At 35.5% G+C, this 24,059-nt stretch overlaps 2 protein-coding genes across 2 annotated transcripts; both read left to right on the top strand.

Moving 5' to 3' along the window:
• The first annotated feature begins 2,246 nt into the window (after window positions 1-2,246).
• Window positions 2,247-2,738, top strand: LOC145139140 (uncharacterized). The gene is made up of 2 exons (XM_079073069.1): window positions 2,247-2,430; window positions 2,527-2,738. Exons 1-2 carry the CDS (start codon window positions 2,247-2,249, stop codon window positions 2,736-2,738), a joined length of 396 nt encoding a protein of 131 aa, XP_078929195.1.
• A 16-nt stretch (window positions 2,739-2,754) lies between these two features.
• Window positions 2,755-3,765, top strand: LOC145139139 (uncharacterized). The gene has a single exon (XM_079073068.1). The coding sequence runs from the start codon at window positions 2,755-2,757 to the stop codon at window positions 3,763-3,765; it is 1,011 nt and encodes a 336-aa protein (XP_078929194.1).
• The last annotated feature ends 20,294 nt before the right edge of the window (window positions 3,766-24,059 follow it).

Here is a 24,059-nt window from a genome sequence, read left to right as displayed (position 1 = left end):
TTTATTTTTATAAATTATATTTTTGATAACTACTTATATCTAACTAGTTACTATTATTGTACACCATGGTGTTTTGTAAATTAAAAACAAAACTTTTTGGATGTACTTTGTATTAAAATGTTGGGTGTTACAATTGGTGTAGTACATAGTTTAAGAAAAATAATATCAATACCATACTATATTGACTCTTATTAATATATGCATAATACATTGCTATTGAAAAATAAGTCCTCTTCTTTTTTGAATTTTATTTGATATTTACAAGAATTTTGGATGCAATTACATTAACCTAATTGATTAGTATTTGCATGTTTTTTGCGTATAAATAACAAGATTAGTACCACTCCATAAATAAATATCAAAAAACATTCTTATCTTCACGCTATCATAATACGTTTTTTCAAATACTAAAATCAACGATAGATAAAAATAAGTCTTTCCGTTTTCATAAAATTAACCTTATTTTCCCGATTATGAAACAAATCGGTGGTATAATGTTTTACACGGAACCAATTTTATCTTATATGTAGTTGATTAAAAGACATGTTGCAATATTGATTTAAAATTCATTGCTAATATGCCTCAAAAGAGAAATTAAATATTCTCCGTTTTAAGTTGTCTCTTTTAGCTCCGTTTGTCTTTTTCTCATTTGTCAACAGTGCCGGCTTAGCCCAGGTGCAATATTGGCATAGGAACAGGGCCCAAAATGTTAAGGGGCCCAAATTTTTGTTTTATTAGTATATACAATTTGTAGCCCAATAATCTGGGAGAAGGAATTGAACGAAGGAACGAAACAGAAGCGGGAATCCACATCACGATCATCGTCCATCGATTACTCATTACTCGATCAGTCGATCGGTTCGTTTGTTCAAAAAAAAGCGATCAGATTACAACAAGACAGGAGAAGGGTGAATCGTGAATGGGTTTCACCGATTGAGGCATTCAGTAACAACAAGACAACAACTCAGCGGCTCAGCGATTCAGCAAGGGTAGACGATCAGGTAAGATTTATGGGAAATTGATTTATGAGAAATTGAGGATTATCAGCCACTCAGGTAGGAATATCAAGTTTATAGTTGCCAATTGCATACTTGAATGATTCATACTTTCATAGATTATCAGTTTAATAGAATATTGAATGAATTTAATATTTTATTATCAGTTTATCTACTATAGAAACCAGTTTAATAGAATAGTGAATGAATGAATTAGTTTATAAGATTCATAGAAACCAGTTTAGTAGTTTAATTTATGAGTTTATGTTTATTGTAAAATTGCTTATCAAATTATGTTTATTGTAATTGCTTGAATGTTGAAAGTTGAAAACTTGAAAGTTGAAACTAATGAACTTGTAGTGATGAAGTCTAAACAATCATGCGGTTATCAAAAACGTAAAAAGAGAAAACTAGATGAAGAAAAGAGAAAGGTTGACCCCGGTGCTCTAGATAAGTTTATTCATAGACAACCTATTGAAGAGCATGTTGAAGAGCACATTGAAGAGCATGTTGAAGAGCACATTGAAGAGCAAGAGCATGTAGAAGTAGAAGAGACAGAAGAGCATGAGCCTGTTAAAGAGCTTATTGATATATATGATCCAAGAAGGTGGGAAAAACTTAATTTTGACGAGATTAAAATTTTGGTTGAGAAAGGTCCTAAAAGAGATAATAGTATTATGTATGGTCCCTACGATAAATTTAGTAGACGATTTTCTGCAGCTTTATATACAAGAACTTTATCAAATTTGGAGAAGTGTGATAGAGAATGACTAATATATTCAAAAGAGCTAGACAATGTATTTTGTTTATGTTGTAAAGTGTTTAGAAAAGGGATTTCGAAAGGTAAATTGGATGGTGAAGGTTATGCATATTGGCACCATGTTACCACTAGGGTTAAAAAACACGAAATTTCATTGGATCATCTTACAAATAGGAATAAGTGGTTTGACATGCGTAAAAGATTGAACTTGAATGAAACAATTGATAAAGTTCAACATGAGCAGTTCAAGAAATAAAGAGATTACTGAAAACAAGTGTTTTTAAGAATTATTGCAGTAGTGAAGTTTCTTGCTAAACATAATTTAGCATTTTGTGGATCCAATGAAAAGTTGTATAAAAAACGTAGCTATAATTTGTATTTTTTTTGTTCCAGTCCCACCAAAAATCTTTTTGTTAATTATGATGACTGATTCCACTTCTTATTTATTAATTGTATTTAATAGGTAATGGAAATTTTTTGGTGTCATTGAAATGTTGGAAGAGATTGACCCGGTTATCAAAGAGCATGTGCGACGGATCACAAGTGAAGGGCTTCATGTGCATTATCTTGGCCACCTAATCCAAAACGAACTAATATCTTTACTAGCTGAAGAAATTAAAAAAGAACATATCAAGAAGATAAAGGAAGCAAAGTACTACTCAATCATACTTGATTGTACTCCCGATTCAATCCACCAAGAACAAATAACTATAATAGTGAGGTATTTAAAGTTATCATATAATTATGTTACTATCTAGGAGTCCTTTTTAGGTCTTTTGAATGTTGATGATACCTTCGGAAAAGGATTATTTGATATTACACTTGAGGAGTTAAAGTCTCTTGGTCTTCAAATTGATGATATGCGTTGTCAAGGCTATGATAATGGAGCAAACATGAAAGAAAAACACCAAGGAGTGCATAAGAGATTTTTAGATATAAATCCTAGAGCATTTTACACTCCTTTGTGGTTGCCATTCTCTTAATCTAACATTATGTGATATGGCTAATAAGTGTGTTAAAGGAAATAACTTTTTTGGATTCATCCAACGTATTTATACTATCTTTGCAAATTCTACTAAGAGGTGGGAAATTTTGAAAGATAATGTTAAAGCTTGGAGTCTTAAGTCATTATGTCAAACTCGTTGGGAAAGCCGGGTTGAGAGTGTAAAGGCTATTAAACTGCAACTTGTGGATGTACGGGAAGCTTTACTTCAAGTTGGAGAAAAAGATAATGATGCTGCAATTGCAAGTGAAGCAACTTCACTAGCAGAAAAAGAACTTAGTGACTTTGAATTTTTGGTATCAACTGTTGTTTGGTATGAAGTACTAAACCATGTGAATATTGTGAGTAAGAAGTTACAATCAAAGGATATGCATCTTGACAATGTTATTACAGAAATAAACAAATTGATTGGGTACTTCAAGGATTATAGAGAAACTGGTTTTTCAAAAGCGATTGTTGAAGCTAAGGAGATTGCTATTGAAATGGGTATTGATCCAATATTTCCACAAAAGCGTTTGATTGAAAGGAAAAAAAGGTTTGATGAGAGTTCAAGTGGCGAAGAAGTTTCATTTACACCTGAAGAGAATTTCAGAGTCAATTATTTCTTATACATTGTTGATCAAGCTATTTCTTCTCTTGAGACAAGATTTAAACAATTCAAAGAGTATGATAAAGTATTTGGTTTTTTATTTCCATATAATTTGAGGGGAATTAAAGATAAAGATCTTAAGTTATATTGTCATTGTCTTGAAAAAGCACTCAAGTTTGAAGAAATATCGGATATTGATGCCGAGGAACTTTATACGGAGTTGAAATTATTTGAGACATTGGAAACCAATGAATTTAGCAACCCTATAGATGTTTTGAAGTTTTTGAAAGAACTTGATTATTTCCCAAATGCAAGCATTGCATATAGAATATTGTTGACTATTCCAGTAACAGTCGCATCTGCAGAAAGGAGTTTTTCCAAATTGAAATTTGTGAATCTTACTTACGCTCCACAATGACCCAAGAAAGACTTAGCAGTTTGGCGATGATATCTATCGAGAACGAAATCTTAGAGAGTATAGACTACGAATAGTTGATCAACCAATTTGCAATCAAGAATGCTAGGAGAGCTTCAAGGATCGTCGGTTAGCTGTTAGGATATGTTATTAGTCATTAAAATACTGTGATTTTGCTAAATTTATTGCTATAAGGTTTATCGTCATTTTAATAAAAAATTTGTTTATGTAATTTAATTCGTTACAGTGTTACATGTTAAGGCCTAAGGACCTTTTTTATCCGTTTCGTCGTGGTCATTTGAATCCTCAGAACCGGCCCTGTTTGTCAATGAAGGCATGCACTAGGTCCTCAATTTGCTTCGCATCATGCACACTGAAAATTTAAGTTTTTATTTCATAATGTATTTCACAAGTCGCTTGTTCGTTTGTATTGTATATAACACACCCTATGATCGTCTTCAAATTATGTGTTTGATTTTAGATTTTGCACGAGGATGCTCAATTAAGCATCAATTAAGTAACTTAGGTGCTGTTTGTTTTTTCTGTGACAAAATGTCTGCAGTTTGCGGACCACATCTGTAGACCTCTGTAGCAGAAGAGGTGGACCAAATGTCTGCAGTCTGAAAAAAGAAGACTGTTTGTTTTTTTAACATCTGCAGACTATAAAATAAACTAAAATCTGAATAAACTTATTTTTTTTAACTACAAAGTGATTTTTTAATATATTTATGACTTTATAGTTTGAACCCATCTCTGATAGCTCTAGTCTCAGTCATCATGCTAGTACCATTGTGATAGAATGAAGAGAAGGAAAAAATAAAAAAATTGACCTGAACTCTTTCTCAGGATACCACCCTCTCCAGTGCTACTTTGGAGTAGCCTAATCTGTAGTCCTACAGCCGCCCGAAAAGGAACTATAGTAATCTTTAATAGGGATCACCCCTTTTTCAGTAGATGAGATTAGGATGAAAGGTATTATCTCAATGATGCTTTTCTCTGACTTGCTTTTCAAAAAATTTTAAATAATTAACAAATCTAAATCAAATTTTATGTTTTTTTGTATAAAAAATGAATAAAAATGGTACAAATTAACGTATATATTTGATAAAAACCAATTTTGGTCGCAAAGTTATATCCAAACATTGTAATTAGGAATCAAAGAATTTGATATATAAATGAATGGAAATAAACTTCGATTTTTTAAATTAAATCAATTAAAAACATGTCATAAATATTTTTTCTAAGAAATTGACGATGCTTTATTAAATAATGTTTTATAAAATTTGGCACAAAAAATATAAGAATATACATATTTTTTTTCGTATTTATATAAATATTTCAACGACCATTATTGTAATAAACTTTTATTTATAAATTTTTCAAATATATCATGTTTGTGTCGTCGAACTTTTTTTTTAAGTATTGTAACTTTTTTTTTTCAAATTGTTAATCACTAAAAAAGTTGGAATAAATATAAATTCAAAAAAACTAATAAAAAAAAATAAAGTATATGTGTTTTTTTAGGCTAGAAGATGTCTGAAGATGTTAGAAAACTTTGGTCTACATCTGCGCCAAAAAGAGGGCGCGCAGACATTTTTAGGTCTGCAGTCTTCAAAAAAACAAACAGTCTGCAAATGCTAATATCTACGTGTGGTCTACGCTGTGCAGACAGAAGAGGTCAGGAAGATCTGCGGACAAAAAACAAACACCACCTTAGTATGTGCATTAAAGGTTACACACTAGAAATGGTATGGAATGCATTATGGTTTTGTCAGATGTTTGCATATTCAGACATACAAGTATTCAAGAGTTTTATATGGAGTCATGGAGTTTTGAAAGTTATGCACGTACGTATGTGTGAAATATCAAATGTGTGTAAGTTGGTATACATAATGAAGACCTTAAATGTTTACGCTACGTGAAAGGTAAATCGAAAACAACAATGTTTAAATCTTCAAAAATAAAAAATCATCAATGGTCGTCGCTAATCCGTAGCCAGTTTAGATGGATTTAACAGCAAATCTTTAGATTTTAATCGCTTTTGTCAAGACGCTGATCGCTTTACAAATGTTGTTCAACAAAGTCTGACAAACAAATTGCCAAAGGGTTATTAAAAGTTAAAACTATTCCTAAACATGATCATTAATATTACTAGTAATTTTCATATGCATTTATAATTTGTTTTTCAAAATAGGTAAATTAATCTTAATAACTAATAATATCCGTTTCAGCTAGCGACGAATTTGCCCGTTTCTATCGTCAAATTGATAATGAGTGGCATATTATAATGTCGTGATAGGATATGATTAAACTTTCAACATTTTCTACTTTCCTCCATTTAATTAGTACCAACTTGAAAAGGATAGCCACTGAAACTAAATAAATAAACTATTTTTTAAAATAAAATAAATAATATTAATAGTTAAACTGTTTAGTTCCATGGTGATGTAGAATTTGGCACCGAACCAATAGTGGTGCCAAAAGGATGCATAACCTCACATCATCCAAGAATAAGTGGATATGAAAGAAAATTATATATAAATAATGCAATTCATGCGAAGTGATTTCCTTCCATACGTATTTAAGTTTAACGAAAAGTCGAAAACCATTACAATTTTATATTCATTATTAATCGATGATAATACACATATACATAATGTGAAATATATAAATGTAACAAGTAAATTCACAGGCGCCTAATTAGTGTATATAAAACTTTTAACAGTTTTTTTTTTTAGCAAACCCAGTTTGAAATTCTACTCAAATAATTACATAGGATCATTCATTTTACCTTGTGTTATTTTATGATTATTTTAACGTAAACTTTTTTCACGTCTTATATATATATATATATATATATATATATATATATATATATATATATATATATATATATATATATATATATATATGGAAAAGTTCAATAGAGAACCATAATTATTGGTTTTTCAAGTAATCAAATCTTTTTTTCAATTTCTAGAGTTTATTCTTTATCGAAAAAAAAAATTTAAAAATATCTAAATTCATATATTAACATTGTGAATGTGAAAAATATTTTTCGGATTCACCGCGTGAATCCGGATTCACATTGTGAATTTTCAAAGATTCACATTGTGAATTTCACGTAAAAAAAAATCGAATTTGATATCATTGGAAAAAAAGATAAAAAGTTATGAATTTCTGTATTTTTAAAAAATAAGTTCTAAAAGTTGAAAAAAAGATTGGTTCCTTGGTTAATTATGGTTCTCTATTCAACCTCACCATATATATATATATATATATATATATATATATATATATATATATATATATATATATATATATATATATATATATATATATATATATATATATATATATATATATATATATATATGGAAAACTGCAATAAAATCCCTATATATTGGCCTTATAATCGATATAGTCCCCATATATTTTTTTTATTCAATTAAGTCTCAAATACCGGTAATCGTATTCAATTTAACCCATTGGCCCGGTCAACAGGTCATCCAACTTTAAAAAATTACATTTTTAGCCCACATTTCAAAATTTATTACAAATTTGGTCCAAAATTTACACTTTTGGCCAAGATTTTAAATTTTGTTACAAATTTATCATTTTTACACAAATTTTAGAATTTTATTATGAATTCATCCTAACTTTAGTTTTTTTTTACAACTTTTTTTTTCTCAAAGAATTGTTTCTAATATGTTTTTACTTTATAAAATCATATTTATACAAAAAAAATGTATTTTCACATAAAAATCTTATATTTTCTATATAAAAAACGTTTTTTAAAAAGTTTTTTGTATATGAAATATCTATTTATAAAAATACGTATTTATTAAGTATATAAATATATACAAATCCGTTTTTATAAAAAAATGTATACAAAAACGTATTTTACAAAAAAAAATGTATACAAACACCTATTTTATCTATATTTTTTTTATAAAATCGTGTTTGTTTACATTTTTTTTTTATAAAAACGTGTTTGCATAATTTTTTATATAATACGTGTTTGTATACATTTTATAAAATGTATACAAACACAATTTTATAAAATATATGTAAACACGTATTATATAAAAAATTATTCAAACACGTTTTTATAAAATGTATACAAACACGATTTTATAAAATGTACACAAACACGTATTATATAAAAAATTATTCAAACACGTTTTTATAAAAAAATATAAACAAACACGATTTTATAAAAAATATAGATACACACCTATATATATATATATATATATATATATATATATATATATATATATATATATATATATATATATATATATATATATATATATATATATATGAAGGTGATAGGTGTTTGTATACATTTTTTTTGTATATATTTTTATACTTAATAAATACATATTTTTATAACTAGATATTTCATATACAAAAAACTTTTTAAAAAAACTTTTTATATAGAAAATATAAGATTTTTATGTGAAAATACGTTTTTTTTTGCATAAATATGATTTTATAAAGAAAAAACATATTAGAAACAATTTTTTGAGAAAAAAAGTTGTAAAAAAACTAAAGTTAGGATGAATTCATAATAAAATTGTAAAATTTGGGCAAAAAGGGTAAAGTTTGGACCAAATTTGTATCAAAATTTAAAATATGGGCCAAAAGTGTAAATTTTGGACCAAATTTGTAATAAATTCTGAAATCTGGGCCAAAAAGGTAATTTTTGAAAGTTGGATGACCTGTTGATCGGGTTAAAGGGTTAAATTGAATACGATTACCGGTATTCGGGATTTAATTGAATAAAAAAATATATAATGACTAAATCGATTAGGGTGAGATCGTTTGAAAACTTATAGTTTTCCCGAGAACCTGAGAACTAAAGGTGGAGCGTTAGATCAAAATTAACTCATTAAGGGCATGATCGTAATCTTACCGATCTCATGTAATGTTTATTTTTTTGTGTTATTGAACAAATTAACATAATAAATCAAATTTCGGATATTTTTTTAATAATTTTTGATTTTTTTTTAAAATGGAGATTTTTTAATTTTTTTTCAGAAAACATTAATTTAAAAAAAATTTGAAAAAAAATATTTTTTAAAAAAAACTGCTTTTTGAATAAAAACTGCATTTTTTTCTCAAAAAAACTGCAGTTTTCTTTAAAAAACTGCAAATTTTTTCTAAAAAAATGGAATTTTTTTTATAAAAAAACTGCTTTTTTTTTTAAAAAAAAAACTGCATTTAAAAAACTACAATTTTTGTAAAAAAAACTGCATTTTTTCAAAAAAAAAAAAAACTGCAATTAAAAAAAGATTGCATTGTTTTTTTTTTAAAAAAACTACAATTTTTTCAAAAAAAAACTCCAATTTTATTAATCATCGCTACATATGCATATTTCTTATACTATAATATTCGTAAGTAAATCATAGAAAAATCTTATTTTTATTAATCAATCTATAAACATAATAGTACAAACATTTTATTCGATACAAAATAAAATATAAAAAAAGCTACAAAGATTCACAGTGTTATCATTTCTTCATATCAAAATTTCCATATTTTCTTCAACTTATCACCTTTTCATCTTCAAAATTTTCCACAAATTCTTTCAAATCTACAAGAAAATAAAAAAAGAATGATTAATACAAGAACACTCACAAAAATGCATATGTATATATCATGTAAGATTCACATGCGATGATATAATGTGATATTCACATTTGATTGTATCTTTTAAGATTCAAATGTGAAATTCACAAGAAAATAAAAGCGAAGAACACTCACACAAAATGTATGTGTGTATATAGACATAATTCATACGTGATTCACTCATGACTTACATATGAATTACATGTGATTCATATGTGATTTATATGTGAATCACATGTGATTTATATGTGAATCACATGTGATTTATATGTGAATCACATGTAATTCATATTTGATTCACTTGTGAATTACATGTGATTTATATGTGAATCACATGTAATTGATATTTCATATGTGATTCACTTGTGAATTACATGTGTTTCATATGTGAATTACATGTGATTTATATGTGAATCACATGTGATTTATATGTGAATCACATGTGATTTATATGTGAATTACATGTAATTCATATGTAATTCATTTGTGAATTACATGTGATTCATATGTAAATTACATGTGAATCACATATGAATTTACTTGTGATTTACATGTGAATTACATGTGAATCACATGTAATTCATATGTGAATCACTTGTGATTTACTTGTGAATTACATGTGATTCATATGTAAATTACATATGAATCACATGCAACTCATATGTGATTCACTTGTGATTTACATGCGAATTACATGTGATTTACATGTGAATCACATGTAATTCATATGTGAATCACTTGTGAATTTTTGCCATATTATGTGAACTTTCCTTAGTATAAAAGCTACCTGATCAATCTTAAATTTTGCTGATTCACATCGTTTTGGTTCATGGGTATTTTGAAATCCATCATCCCCATCAATCGTCTGAAAAAAACAAAAACAAAATTTATTATTTAAGAGAAAAAAAACTAAGATGAACATTAATATTAAAGAAGAAGGAAATTTTAACAAGCCAATTAACAGTGATAAATGCAACAGGAGTTTCATCTCCTAATTATTTGTATATACAACACATATCAACCCTAAATACTAGGGATGAAACTATGAAATTGATTAGATGGAAAAGAAGTGAATACATACTCAGGCATCGATTAGATTTGTTAATCTGTGGAATGGTCAATGGATGAGACATATCATCTTTCTGTAGCTAACTGATGATCCAAAATCAACAAACCCTTGTTGTCCAATATGTTTCTATAGTAGTTGTTGTCGAGTTTCATAGGGGTACCACGGTCATTTCTCACATACTAAACTGCCTTGGGGTCGGGAATTCCATCCGGACACTTATGGAGCATGTGCTCAACATGACCCGGGTCAAGAACCGGGTCAACCTCTGGATACAAACGGTGCACCAACTTCACACAGTGTGTCCTACCCACGTTATGAGAACTTGTTTCAAGAAAACCACCATTAATTAGTTTATGAACTACATTAACAGTATCATGATGCATGATGCACGATGGATGATGATCATGATCGATGATATGTATACCTAGTAAAGCAACAACACCAGGGGTGTCGATGCCGATGTTCTTGAACCTTTCAAGAACAACAGTCATAGATTAATTATGGAAGAACATAATGGGATTAAATCGTATGCATCTTCCCAAATGGTACAGATTCTCCATTCCACTTCAGGTCCATGTGCACAGAGCATTGAAGCAATCCTTTGCGCTGTTGCTTCTATTGTTGCTTCAGTTGTTGGCATTTCTCTCTGCTTTTAGGGTTTGAATTGTAGCAATTGAGATGTTCATCTTGAAGCTCAACTCCTTCAGTTTGTGTAAGAGGAGGAAAAAGCAAACCAGGTTGAGAAAGTATCTGAAAAAGTAAAGCATCTGCAGCAATCCCAACTCTCATGGATATTGCGGTTCCAATTGCTCGTAAGAAATGCAAATGCATCCAGTTTCTTGGAAGCTTCAAAACATTAAAAAAAATTATAAATTATATTTATGTAACTTTGGTTAAATATGTGTAGAATTTTGAACTTACCCTCATGCCAGATGCATAATCTTCAGCAGCTCTAAGGAGCTCAACAAGCTGAACAACAGCATCAAGAGCATCTGGGGCCCATGATGGAGGTGCTTCTAGAAGTCCAAGAAGAAGCCTTTGGGTAGCACTTGGACTAGCAATTGCATAATACCTATGGAACAACCTTGCATATGGTTCTAAAGCTGTAAGACCTTCAACAAGGTGTTCATCCATGGAAGTTGTTGGAGGTGGGAGTAAAAGAGCAGGAACAACAGCTGCAGTTACAAACACTCAATATCACACCAGCACCATTAGCAACTGCCCACCTTGGAGTTGATGGAATCAGCCGTGGATGCTTTCCAGATCCCCTAGAAGAAGCCATCATTAAATACATACAAAAAAAAGTTCAACATAACTCTTATTTTCTTTCTTCAAGTTCATTAACTGAAAAAAACGATTCAAATTATTCAAACAAAAGATAACATGTCCACTTACCCACAGAAGGTGGTTTGAGTTCCCCTCCTGCATATTTCCCCATGACACCACCACACCTAAAAAAGTAAACGAAAGTTTTTTGATGAGTATATATGAACAACATAAGGGCAACAACACCAGGGGTGTCGATGCCGATGCTCCAAAAGAAGAAGAAAAAGAAGGACTTCCATTTTTATCATCTTTTTCAAACTCAATAAGTCCATCCAAAACAGTTCCAGAATCACTAGATGCCCTACGTGAGACTTAAATTTTAAACCTGGTTCATATCACCTAATAGATCATCTAGCCAACCTAGCTGTTCTCCCAAAAGCAAGCTTTCTGATACAGTTTCCTGCAGCCGTTGCTGATTGCTATGATCACAATTTGGGAAATTTGTCTTTGAGATTGGCCACCGAGGTGGCATTTGAAGTTGCCTTGACATTGTTAACTAGATTTTTTACCCTTATAGATGAAAACAAACTGAAAAAGGAAACAAAAATAGTTTGATTACATTACACATTTTGAATAGTTGACATCTTTAGTCGTTCATTAGATTTAGAAATTAGAATAACAATATTGTCAAGAAATAACTTCTGGAACACTTTAATACATGGAAATATATTCTACAATAGACTCATGAACACATACCTTAATGAGATCAAAAACTCAAAACAAATTGAAATTAGAAATCAATAAACAAATACCTTAGCTAAGAAAAATACAAGAAACTAACTAAAATCTGATTTGAAACAGAAAAGTTGAAAACATATACAAATTTAAGATAAAATCTTACAGGCATTCAATGTGGAGGAAGAAGAAGAAGTGGTCATCAACCGGATAGATGTAGGAGCGATACAGAGATCTATGTGATGAATGCACGACGACCGAAGGAAGAAGATAGACATCCAATAAAGGAGCCTGGAGTGATCGAATTAGGTAATCCTCCACATCAGATCAGATGTAATTGATTTAGGTAATACTCCTGGATCGTGACACATTCTCATAAAAATCATACAGATGCAAAACTCATCGATTTCAACAGCTTCTTCATCATCTCTCGATTCCATAACAACACTTTCCGATCTATCATCGATTTCAACAGCTTCTTCATCACCTCTCAATTTCATAACAATATTTTCGATCAATCTGTCGATCCAAATCATATTTTCGATCTGTTGTTTCTTCGATTCATCGTCGACGAGCTGGAGATTAGAGACTGTGGATGGTCGAAGGTGGGATGAAAGGAAGAGAGAGACGGGATGAAGAAAGAGAGGGTAGGGTGACGTGATTCAATATGATAAGGGGGTATGGATTATGTAATCTCAAAATTGCCCCTGTTTGATTTCAAAAAGGTGCCCCAATGTATTTTTTCAACTAGATATTTACAAAAATGCCACAAAGCATCCTAACCTTCAATTAATTTGATCTAACGGTCCTCGTTTAGTTCTCGGGTTCTCAGGAAACTTTGAGTTCTCAAATGATCCTTCCTCTCTCTCTCTCTCTCTCTCTCTATATATATATATATATATATATATATATATATATATATATATATATATATATATATATATATATACATTTCATAGACAAAATTACAAAAATGGTTTTTATGGTTATCGAAAATTTTCGTTTTGGTTCATAAATTTTTGGACTAGCAACATCGGTCCAAAACATTGATTTTGTTGCGAGATTGATCCAATTTGTTTTGATTTTTTTTTCAAATGACAAATTTTCCCTTATTAATTTCTTTTTCTATTTCTTTTATAATTTTAATATTTTTCTAATTTAAAATTAAACCAAAAAAATACAATTCCATCGCTAATAACCCTACACTATCCACATGTCTTTAGAAACACACTAACACCATATATATATATATATATATATATATATATATATATATATATACACACACACACACACACATATCTTCATTGTTGTCGCACCACCACCACCGTCGGACGATCGTCGTCTACCGGACCACCGCCGCTTGCTGGCCTACCCTAGTCACCGGAGACTTTTTTCGCCGGACCACCCAAACCACCTCCGACGACGTAGATTAGAATATCCGATTATGTAGATATGAACAACCGCCACCTACCGAAAACCACTGCCATAACTTCCATTCTTCCTCTAGTTCGCCTATTTTTTTGTCCATTGTCTCTCTCATTCTCCAGTGTCGCCTACCTGATGTTGAACCCTTCTCGTTAGTCTCTTCTTGGAGCGTGATCACCAATGGAAAACCCTAGATCTTCGGTGGAACCCTAGCATTAACCGACGTCAAATTCATCCGCACAACCCTTTTAGTCGTCGCTTTCGCATATAAGAAATCCTAGCTTACAAATTCGTGTTTTTAGGTTTGTAGATTTGTCGATCGTTCTAGAGGTGACAGTGATGCTAGGTGATGATAATGCTACCAGAGAAGATGGATGGTGACAGTGACGTTCCAGGTCGACATAGATTTGAAAATCGACTACGAAGATGACATAGATTTAAAGAGGGGGAGGGTTTTTAGATCGACAACGTTCAAGGAGGTTTTTGAGGGTTATTTTTGTCTTTCCCAGAGAATTGAGGGTGTTTCAGTCTTCATCGAAAAAACGATGGTTTTCAGACTGGTGGTGTTGACCTTATAGTGTTGGCCCAACCATAAATAAATTGACGTGTTCGATTAGTAGTCTAATGACGTCATCACAAATCGGGAGATCAGGAGACAAAATCTTGGACAATGAGATGGATTATAATCCATGTCTGATGTCCATACGATATTTTGAAGAACAAATGAATATTTGATCACTTATCTTAGGGCCAACATTTAATTTGAATCAAATTTTGGTAGTGGCTTGGGGAGCACACTTTGTTGTTTGGTTCGAGGTTATACTTGCAGTTGTAGTTATACACTTATCCAAGTAGGAGACTATTGGATTAAGGTGTCTAAGATCATCACTAAATTGGTATATACTTGTAATTAGAAGCAAAATCCTTTTTGGGTTGCCCTCATAACTAGAACTTGGTTAGAATGACATTTGTAGAGAAAGTATGATTTATTGATTTATTATATGGTTAATAAATTATAATAAATGATTTGTTAATATATTATGTGATTAATATATTATATGGAAATAGTATTAATTAATTAAGAGTTAATCAGAATTTAATTTTAATTAATTTTAGGATTAATTAGAATTAATTGAGAGTGCAAGGGCTAAGTTGTAATTGTTCAATAGTTGAACAAAGGAGAGCTTACAAAACCTTCCTATAGGGGACGGTTTTGGAGACCCTTATTAGGGGTTCTGGAAGCCTCCATGATGATAAGAAAACTAGATAACTACTCAGATTTGAAAAAATAATAATAATATATGTTCAAATTAGGGTTTTTAAGGTTTTCTCAGCAGGTATAAATAGGGCCCTACAGTCTCCTATATTCGGCCACTTGTATCCTACAAAGAATAGTTGATTTCCTACCCCCCCCCCCTCTTCAATTATCTTCTAGTTCTAAGGGTTTGAGTACAAACCATTAGAGGCATCATAGGTTTGATGCTAGCTTTCCAAGCTCTATCAAGGAAGGATTGAAGTGATTTGTTTGCTACAACAAATCTAAGGTATATAATCATAATCCATGATTTCGATTATCATAGGGTTCATGTTAGTTTTGTTATCCATGCATGTTGCCTTCAAAGTGTTATGACATAGATCCCTATAGGTTGCATGTGCCCTTCTTAATTGTTAAGTGATTTTCCGCATGGTACATGTAGTTATAACCTATAAAACCCTTCATTGGTATCAGAGCTATCTGGTTGTCTAATATTTAAAGTGCATGACATGAATTGAACCATTGTTTTTTGGAAAACTGTTTCTCACGACGTGACACACTGTCTGTCACGACGTGACTTCAGTACAAAACTGAATTTTAGAATTTTCTGCCTAATCTGAATTGTGTGGTTATTTTTGGTCATTATTTGGTTTTAATTCTACAAAAATCCGAATTTTGAATGCCTTAGATAAATAAAAATAAAACCCTAAATATTAGGAGATAATCTTGAATTGCTAATTATTAATTATAAGATTAATTAATTTGAATTATCCTTATGGATTTAATAATAATTTAATTATAATATTATTTAAAAGATAATGATAAATCCATGATACATTTAAATTGACTAATTTAGATAATTAATATTTAAATTTTGTGTTTTAAAAAGTTTTAAAATAGATCCATATATATATATATATATATATATATATATATATATATATATATATATATATATATATATATATATATATATATATATATATGTATATATATATATATATATATATAATAATAATAATAATAAAATGTTTAATACTATATGTATAAGAAAAGTCAGTCGAATCAATACTAGGTCTGATTTACGAAGACATGCGATAATAGGGCTATAAGAAAACAACCGAGAAAATGACCATTGAATGTGTGTCCTTTTCACCCACTGCTCTTGTAACCCCCCATTCCTGGTATGTATTTAGTTCATTGAGTGCTCATTTTATAAGAGCTACTCGACGATTTGGTAGCCCTAACTCGTCGAGTAGATGCCAGCTTGAGCGCGGGGTTTAAGTGGACTATTCGACGAGTCGGGAATAGACTCGGCGAGTAGGTGCATCAGGTGGAAACCCTAATCCTTAGGGTTTGCACCTTATTTAAGCAACATTATGGGTCTCCACCCCAGCCTCCATCAACTACAAGCCATTCTCGAAACCCTACTTAGTTTTGGTGAAGTATTGAGCTAGTTCTTGCCATTTTGTGATCTTAAGCTTGAAGAAGGAAGCAAAAGCTTGGAGTTGCAGTAGGAAGGTTGGAGATCCAGAGCTAAGGACTCATTGTTGTCTTTATAAAGGTATAAAGCTTATACCTTGGCTATTCTTCAATTAGATCTCTCCTCTAGCTTGAATGTTGTGAGTTTTGGGGCCATTTCCAAGGCTATTCCGAGTTAGCAACTTTACGTGTTATGTTAGCCTTAGGAGCCCAGATCTATGAGTTAGAAGCATTGGAATCATTTAGAATCGACTGTATGGTTTTAGCATGCAAGGAACTCGCCGAGTTGTTCTTATGACTCGGCGAGCCGGGTCGAGTTTACCAAACCTTTTCTGGTTGTGAGTGAAACCATGGAGTTGGGGGGTGACTCAGTGAGTTGGACAAGATTAGGACTCGGGAGCTAAAGGACTCGACGAGTCCAAGGAGGGACTCGACGAGTAGAGTCAAGATGTCCCGATTATTATTACAGAAAGAACTCAGCGAGTCAGAAGAAGGACTCGACGAGTTGACTCAGGGGTCCACGAGTTGGGTTGACTGGGTTGACCTTGACTTGACTTTGGCCAAGACGTTAACTTTGACCAGGGGTAAAATGGTCATTTTACCCTAAGAAGGATTACCAGTTTTTGATCAAGTGTTGTGATGGAATTTATAGTCAGAGAGCCGCCAGAGCAGCAGATAGAGATCCCTCACTCAACATTTCAGCAGCCAGTCATACGAGGTGAGTTTCCTTCCAGTAGGAACGGGTCTACGGCCACAATGCCGGCCCGTTTAGATGATAGTAGTTCCGGATTTCGGTCTGATGTCGGGGTGGTCCCGAGAAGTAGTTATGTATGCTTGATGTCTTCGTGATTCATGCATGTTATGATATGTGTTATATGTTCCGGACTCCGGTCCGATGTCGGGCAAGCCCGATGCAGTATAAGTGATTATGTTATATGTTTATGTTTATGTTATCTTCAGTTTATACCGGACTTCAGTCCGATGCCGGGCGGGGCCTGATGCAGTGGGCGGGGCCCAAGTTATTCCGGACTTCGGTCCGATGTCGGGCGAGGCCCGATGCAGTGGGTGGGGCCCAATTCATGCTGGACTTCGGTCCGATGCCGGGCGGGGCCCGATGCAGTGAGAAAGGCCCAGTATGTGTTATATGTGTTATTGTATGGCATGTGGTAGTTTGGGGGAGCTCACTAAGCTTCGTGCTTACAGTTTTCAGTTTTGGTTTCAGGTACTTCCACTAGAAAAGGGAAGGGCTCGGGTTGATCGCATGGCACACACCACAGTCACAGCCTGGGAGATTACTCTAATGATTTGTTATGAGATTTTGTTTTGAGATAGACACTATGGTGTTTTATGATACATGAGTTGTGATTTTACTTGTGACTTTTGATGGTTTATGATTTTAATAATGATTTGAAAACAAAATTTTTGGGTCATATTTTTTGGGATGTTTCAAGTTGGTATCAGAGCTTTGGTTTGAGGGATTCGGGCACACTTTCGGGTGTTTCTGAACTCAAACTAAGGAAGTGGTATAAAGTTTTCAAAAGAAAAATCATTTTTACAAAAAGGATTTTGAAAATAGAAAAGAACTTTGAAAAGAGAAAAGGGTGTGGTGCATGCAATCATCCGAGCTCAAGTAAGTACTCCCAAATTAGCCATACAAGTTATGTTATGATTATCAGCTTTAGTAGAACAACATGCTAGATTAGGACTAAAGATCTAGGTAGGATGCCTTATGTGGCTGCTTTATGTGTTTCATCTTTGTGAGAACTGCATGCTAGTACATATTAGTCAGGGACAGCCCGAGGGAGATATGATTGATTATGTTTACTCGATGAGCGAATGATGCTTGCTTTGTGCTTTTAGGAGTCTTAGTTATCTCTTACTAACTAGTAAATGAATATGTTACGTTACATATTGCGAGGATTAAATAATTTCTGAAGGTTAGGTCTAGCTCTATTGCGCAGCTCTTGTTTGATTCCAACCGTTGTAGGGTAGGATCTCTCATTCGAAGAATTATGTAGTCTTAGTAATATGTAATAATATTCACGAGCTAGTTAGGGGGAGGTAGCAGGGACTTCTTATGCAACTGATAGAGGAGATTGGGTTGATGATTTCCCTAAGGCAAGCCTAGGAAGAGTTTAGTATGAGATCAGCAGCAGTAGTAGTAGTAAAAGGGACTTGGTGGAGTCAAGGCAGTTCTTGAGGAAAGTACGAATAGATGTGGAAGGTAGTATGGGCCCATACTACTGAAAGCAGAGGATCTGTACTCGAATCAAGGAAGGCTGAGATAAGACCAGGGAACTTGTAATATATGTGATCCCTCCAGTTATATTAGTATTCTGACGCTTGTTATGATGTGTTTTCAAAATGGTGGTTTTTACGCCCTAGACCAACAGTTGGTAGTTTAGGTGCAGGAGAGGGATCGGGCTCAGGCTCTGGAGCCAGGCAGTTAGATGAGCAGACCATGGAGTTCATCTCCTCAGAGGTCACACGTAGCATATTAGACCAGACTCTTGTGATTTTTGGATCAGTCAAGGAGGGTATCTTAGAGCTTCTGGATGAGAAGTTGGGCGCGTTCCGTACTAAGATAGCAGCCATGATGGGATCGCGCACATTGACTTTCAGGGAGTTCAGAGCTTGTGGAGCTCCCGACTACCATGGGGCTCGGGACCCCATTGCGAGTACCAGATGGTTGGAAGATGTCGCCAACGCGTTCCGCACCAGCAGATGTCCCGAGGGGGACAAGGTCAGATTAGCATCCTGCCTTCTGAAGGACAGGGCACGAGATTGGTGGGAGGAGATCAGACGAGCTATTGGTAATGACTCAGTTTTGGATGCGATGACTTGGAGTGATTTCACGACCAGGTTCAGGGCTGAGTTCGTACCTGTCATTGAGGTGCTGCATGTAACATCCGGATTTCCAGGTATCATAATTTAAATATTGTTTCTGAGATGAGAAGAGGGACTCGACGAGTTGACGCCTAAACTCGTCGAGTATGATCGCGACTGATGACTCGGATTAATAAATGGACTCGACGAGTCGGAGAGGCGACTCGACGAGTCTGCGCTGTTGGCATAAACCCTAAATCTTTGGGCCTGAGCCCTATTTAAAGGCACTTATAGCCTTCAATTGCGGCTACCTTTCCAGAAGAGAGAACCCTAACGAGTTTGAGTGTGTAGAGTGAGAGGAGGAGCTATCTTGAGCTATTTGGTGTGATTTTGCAAAGGAGGAGAAGAGTTCCAGCAAGAAGGACCAAAGGAGGTTGTTGTTCTGAGTTAGACAAGCAAGGAGCTTTATTCTGAGGTACCAAATCGAACCCGTCTTCTTCCCTATTGTGTAGATTCCATTTTTGGGGTTAGGGCTTGAATCACTTCATTTTTGGGATCTTGAATGCATCAAATCCCTCTTCCTAGTTGTGTTATAGATCTGGACCATTCTAGGTCCAGAGAGCCAGAAAGTATGAAGCTTTAGTCGAGTAATCATAAGGTTTTGAAGCTAGGAAACATTAATGGGGTTTATATGGTATATAATGCAAGATACACCATGCATGGGCACCAAGTTCAGACCTTTACGTGATTTTTGGGTGTTAGAAGGCCAGATCTATAAGTTAGAGAAACATATCTGACCTCAGAAGGTCAAATGAGTGTTGCCATGGAGGAAACTCGCCGAGTCCATAAGAAGACTCGACGAGTCGGATCGGGTTGCCCCGCGATTCGTGATCAGTGGTAACTCGTTGAGTGAAAGGTTAACTCGACGAGTCGAGTAAGGCCTTAGGAGGATTTAGAGGACACGCATGAACTCGCCGAGTCACCCGAGTGCACTCGACGAGTCTGGTCAAAGTTGGACCGTTGACTGGAGTTGACTTTCGTTGACTTTTAGGGTTTGGTCAACAAGTGGACATTTGGACCATTGGAGGGGTAAAATGGTCTTTTCCCCTTCGGTAAGATTATAGGAAGGGATTAGTCTAGCCTTTGAGAATCATTGTTAATTAGAGGTAAATTACTTTATGTGATTAGGCGGAGGCTAGAGCAGTATTTCGAGTTCGAGACTTTCTGAGATTACCCGAGGCGAGTCTTCTCACTATACGGTACCTAGAGTGGTATCCATGTGCAGACCGGAGGGTCTTATGTGTTATGTGTTTACTTGAGATTATGTGTATTTTGATTTACGTATGCTATGTGATATTTAGACCGGACCGGAGGGTCCAATGATTTAGACCGGACCAGAGGGTCCAACGAACTACGGGACTGGAGGGTCCCGCTGAGACACATTGACCAGGGGGTCTTATTGAGTTATAGCCTCGAGTGGATTATGTGTTATATGTGGTATTTTGGGGAACTCACTAAGCATTCATGCTTGCTGTGTTATGTGATATGTGTTTCAGGTACTAGCGAGAATCGCGGGAAGGCGCCGACATGATTTGTACACACTGCCAGAGGATTATGTTTTTGAGATTCTGGGATATGTTTTATTGTGATGACATTTGATACACATGGGATTTGAGAATATTATATGAGTTTTATTGTGTTTGAAAATGAAAAATTGTTTTAAAAATTTACGTCGTTACAAGTTGGTACCAGAGCCTTGGTTTGAGGGATTCGGATGTACCTTCGGGCGTATCTGAACTCAAACTGAGGATTTGAGGAAATTTTTCATAAAAGAAACAATTTTTCTAAAAAGAGTAAAAGATTTTGAGAAAAGCAGAACGGAGCAGTGTGTACGATCAGCCAGCGCCCGAACGGTGATTTCCCAAAATACCCTTACATTATGTGTTATGAGATATTATGTGATATGCTATGCATGATAGAGTAGGCTAGGTATTCATATTTAGGACTGGAGTGGGCCTGATTTGTGATGCCTTAGTCTAGGATTTGCTGCTACTATGAATTTCTTTGAGTATGAGTAGGTAGCAGAGAGGAGCTTATGAGAGGTCCACTGGGTGGTAGCCTGCGTTCAGTGAGATATAGGGTACTTGTGAACTAGAATCCTAGGAGGAAGACTTGGGGTGATTACTAATGTGGTGTGGACGATAGTATAAGGGTCCGTACTACTGGAAGCACTGGATCAGTGAGCAACCCAAGTAAGAATCCTTAGGGTACTAAGGAGCAGGTAGGGTTGAGTGATAGAGTGCGAGAATGCTCGAGCGAGTCTCTGATTTCTTTTGTGTTGTATTTCAGAGACATTATGGTGGGTACGCGCCACACTCCAGAGAGCAGCGGTGTTAGCGATGATGAGATTCGCAGGATGATTCATGATGAGGTGGTTGCAGCCATTCAAGCTGAGATACCAGAGATGTTTGGGTCTATCAAGAGCACGCTGATTGAGACATTTAACGAGCGGTAAGCTGCTCTTATCGATGTTGTTGTTGCTGCGGCCACCGCAGCCGTTGCCGCTGCGGCCACCACAGCCGTTGTAGTTGCTAGGCCATAGGGGGGTGACTCGTTGCTGTACCAGGAGTTCAGCAACACGAAGCCACCAGATTTTGATGGGACTCAGGATCCGATAGCCGCGATGAGATGGATCTCTGACATTGAGGGATGCTTCTACACATGTTCTTGTCTGGAGCACCTGAGGGTACGGTTCGCGCAAAACCAGCTTCGCTTGGGAGCGAAGGATTGGTGGAAGTTTGTGACGGCTGACTTTACTCCTGCAGAGATTATAGCGGTGACCTGGGAGAGGTTCACCACCATGTTCCGAGATGAGTCTGTTCCCCCTGTGGAGAGGGAACGTCTAGCCCAGGAGTTCTTGTCCCTCAAGCAGGGGACGGAGTCCGTGACTGTGATTACACGAATGTTTCACGAGAGGGCGTTGTTTTGCCCTGAACACGTATCTTCTGAGCACGAACGCATGAGTCGATATCTGAGCATACTGAGGAGAGACATTCGTGAGTTCGTGGCAAACTCGACATACAGGACATTTGCCGAGCTCCAGGCAAATGCCCGGAAGAGGAAGATTGAGCTGGAGACTCAGGCCAGGGAGGAAGCTAAGTCTCAGAGGAGGGACAGGCGGCCGACACAGTCTCAGCCGGAAGCCAAGCGGGCAAAGCCCACTGATTCGAGATCTGGAGGTCCGAAGGGCCGCACTTGCGGGAAGTGCGGCAAGAGCCATGAGGGAGTGTGCAGAGCAGGGGTGTGCTACAAGTGTGGCAAGGAGGGGCATTTCGCGAAGGATTGCCCCAAGGGGTTTGCAGTTTGCTACCACTGCAACCAGACCGGCCATCGAAAGGCCGAGTGCCTACAGCTACTTCAGGGATCAGCTCAGGGATCTGCACCTGCTGCTGCTAGAGCCACCGAGGCCCGTCCAGTGAAGGTCGAGGCACCGAAGGCTCGCGGGAGAGCCTTTCAGTTGACAGCGGAGGAGGTCCGCGCAGCGCCCGATGTCGTGGCTGGTATGTATTCTTTTATTTACTTATTCTGAGTTCGAGATATTGTGCTTATATTGTGGTATGCATAGGTACTTTCCTTGTGAGTTCTGTACCTTCTTTGGTGTTATTTGACTCGGGTGCGAGTCGATATTTCGTGTCATTAGCATTTAGTCAGCACATCAGTATCTGACGAGAGGCGTTGAGTCGACCTCTAAGAGTTTCTATAGCTGACGAGCAAGCGGTGTATGCTACTGATGTGATTCGAGGATGTGTACTTGAGATTTTCGGTGTTGAGTTCCTGATAGCCTTGGTACCGATTGCGATGGGGGATGTCTGTGTCATCGTGGGCATGGACTGGTTGAGCCGATTCGGAGCTGTTATCGACTGTGGGCGTCAGTTGGTGACCATACAAGACCCTAGTGGGGGAGTACTTACGGTGTATGGCGAGGGTACCCGATCTGGGTCAACATTTTGCTCGGCTGCCAAGGCGAGACATAGTCTACAGCAGGGCTGTAGAGGGTTTGTAGCCTATGTGATGGATACACGAGATGCCACAGAGAGGCCGAGTTCTGTCGATGAGGTTCCGATAGTGCGCGAGTTCCCGGGTGTTTTCCCTGAGGAGTTGTCGGGTGTGCCTCCAGAGAGGCAGGTGGAGTTCCATATTGATTTGGTTCCTGGAGCGGCGCCTATTGCCAAGGCACCCTATCGCCTTGCGCCACCAGAGATGCATGATTTATCCTCGCAGCTTCAGGAGCTGTTGGGGAAGGGATTCATCCGACCGAGTAGCTCGTCGTGGGGAGCGCCGATCCTTTTCGTCAAGAAAAAGGATGGTTCATACCGGATGTGCATCGATTACCGGGAGTTGAACAAGTTGACAGTCAAGAACCGTTATCCACTACCGAGGATCGATGATCTATTCGATCAGTTGCAGGGACCGTCTTGGTTTTCCAAGATAGACTTGAGGTCTGGATATCACTAGATGAGGGTGCGTGATGAGGATATCCAGAAGATGGCGTTCAGGACTCGTTATGGGCATTACGAGTTCATGGTGATGTCTTTTGGG

The sequence above is a fragment of the Lactuca virosa genome, chromosome 9, assembly GCF_052849685.1.
Source record: "Lactuca virosa cultivar CGN04683 chromosome 9, Lactuca_virosa_CGN04683_v6, whole genome shotgun sequence".
Classification (NCBI taxonomy): Eukaryota; Viridiplantae; Streptophyta; class Magnoliopsida; order Asterales; family Asteraceae; genus Lactuca; species Lactuca virosa.
This window is presented reverse-complemented; position numbering and strand designations above follow the sequence as displayed.

What these genes read in the sequence shown, in the direction of transcription:
- LOC145139140 (XM_079073069.1), top strand. Translation starts at nt 2,247, where the DNA reads ATGTTGGAAGAGATTGACCCGGTTATCAAAGAGCATGTGCGACGGATC. An exon ending in CTACTCAATCATACTTGATT is followed by an intron (nt 2,431 to 2,526) that starts GTACTCCCGATT and finishes AGTCCTTTTTAG; the next exon opens with GTCTTTTGAATGTTGATGAT.
- LOC145139139 (XM_079073068.1), top strand. Translation starts at nt 2,755, where the DNA reads ATGGCTAATAAGTGTGTTAAAGGAAATAACTTTTTTGGATTCATCCAA.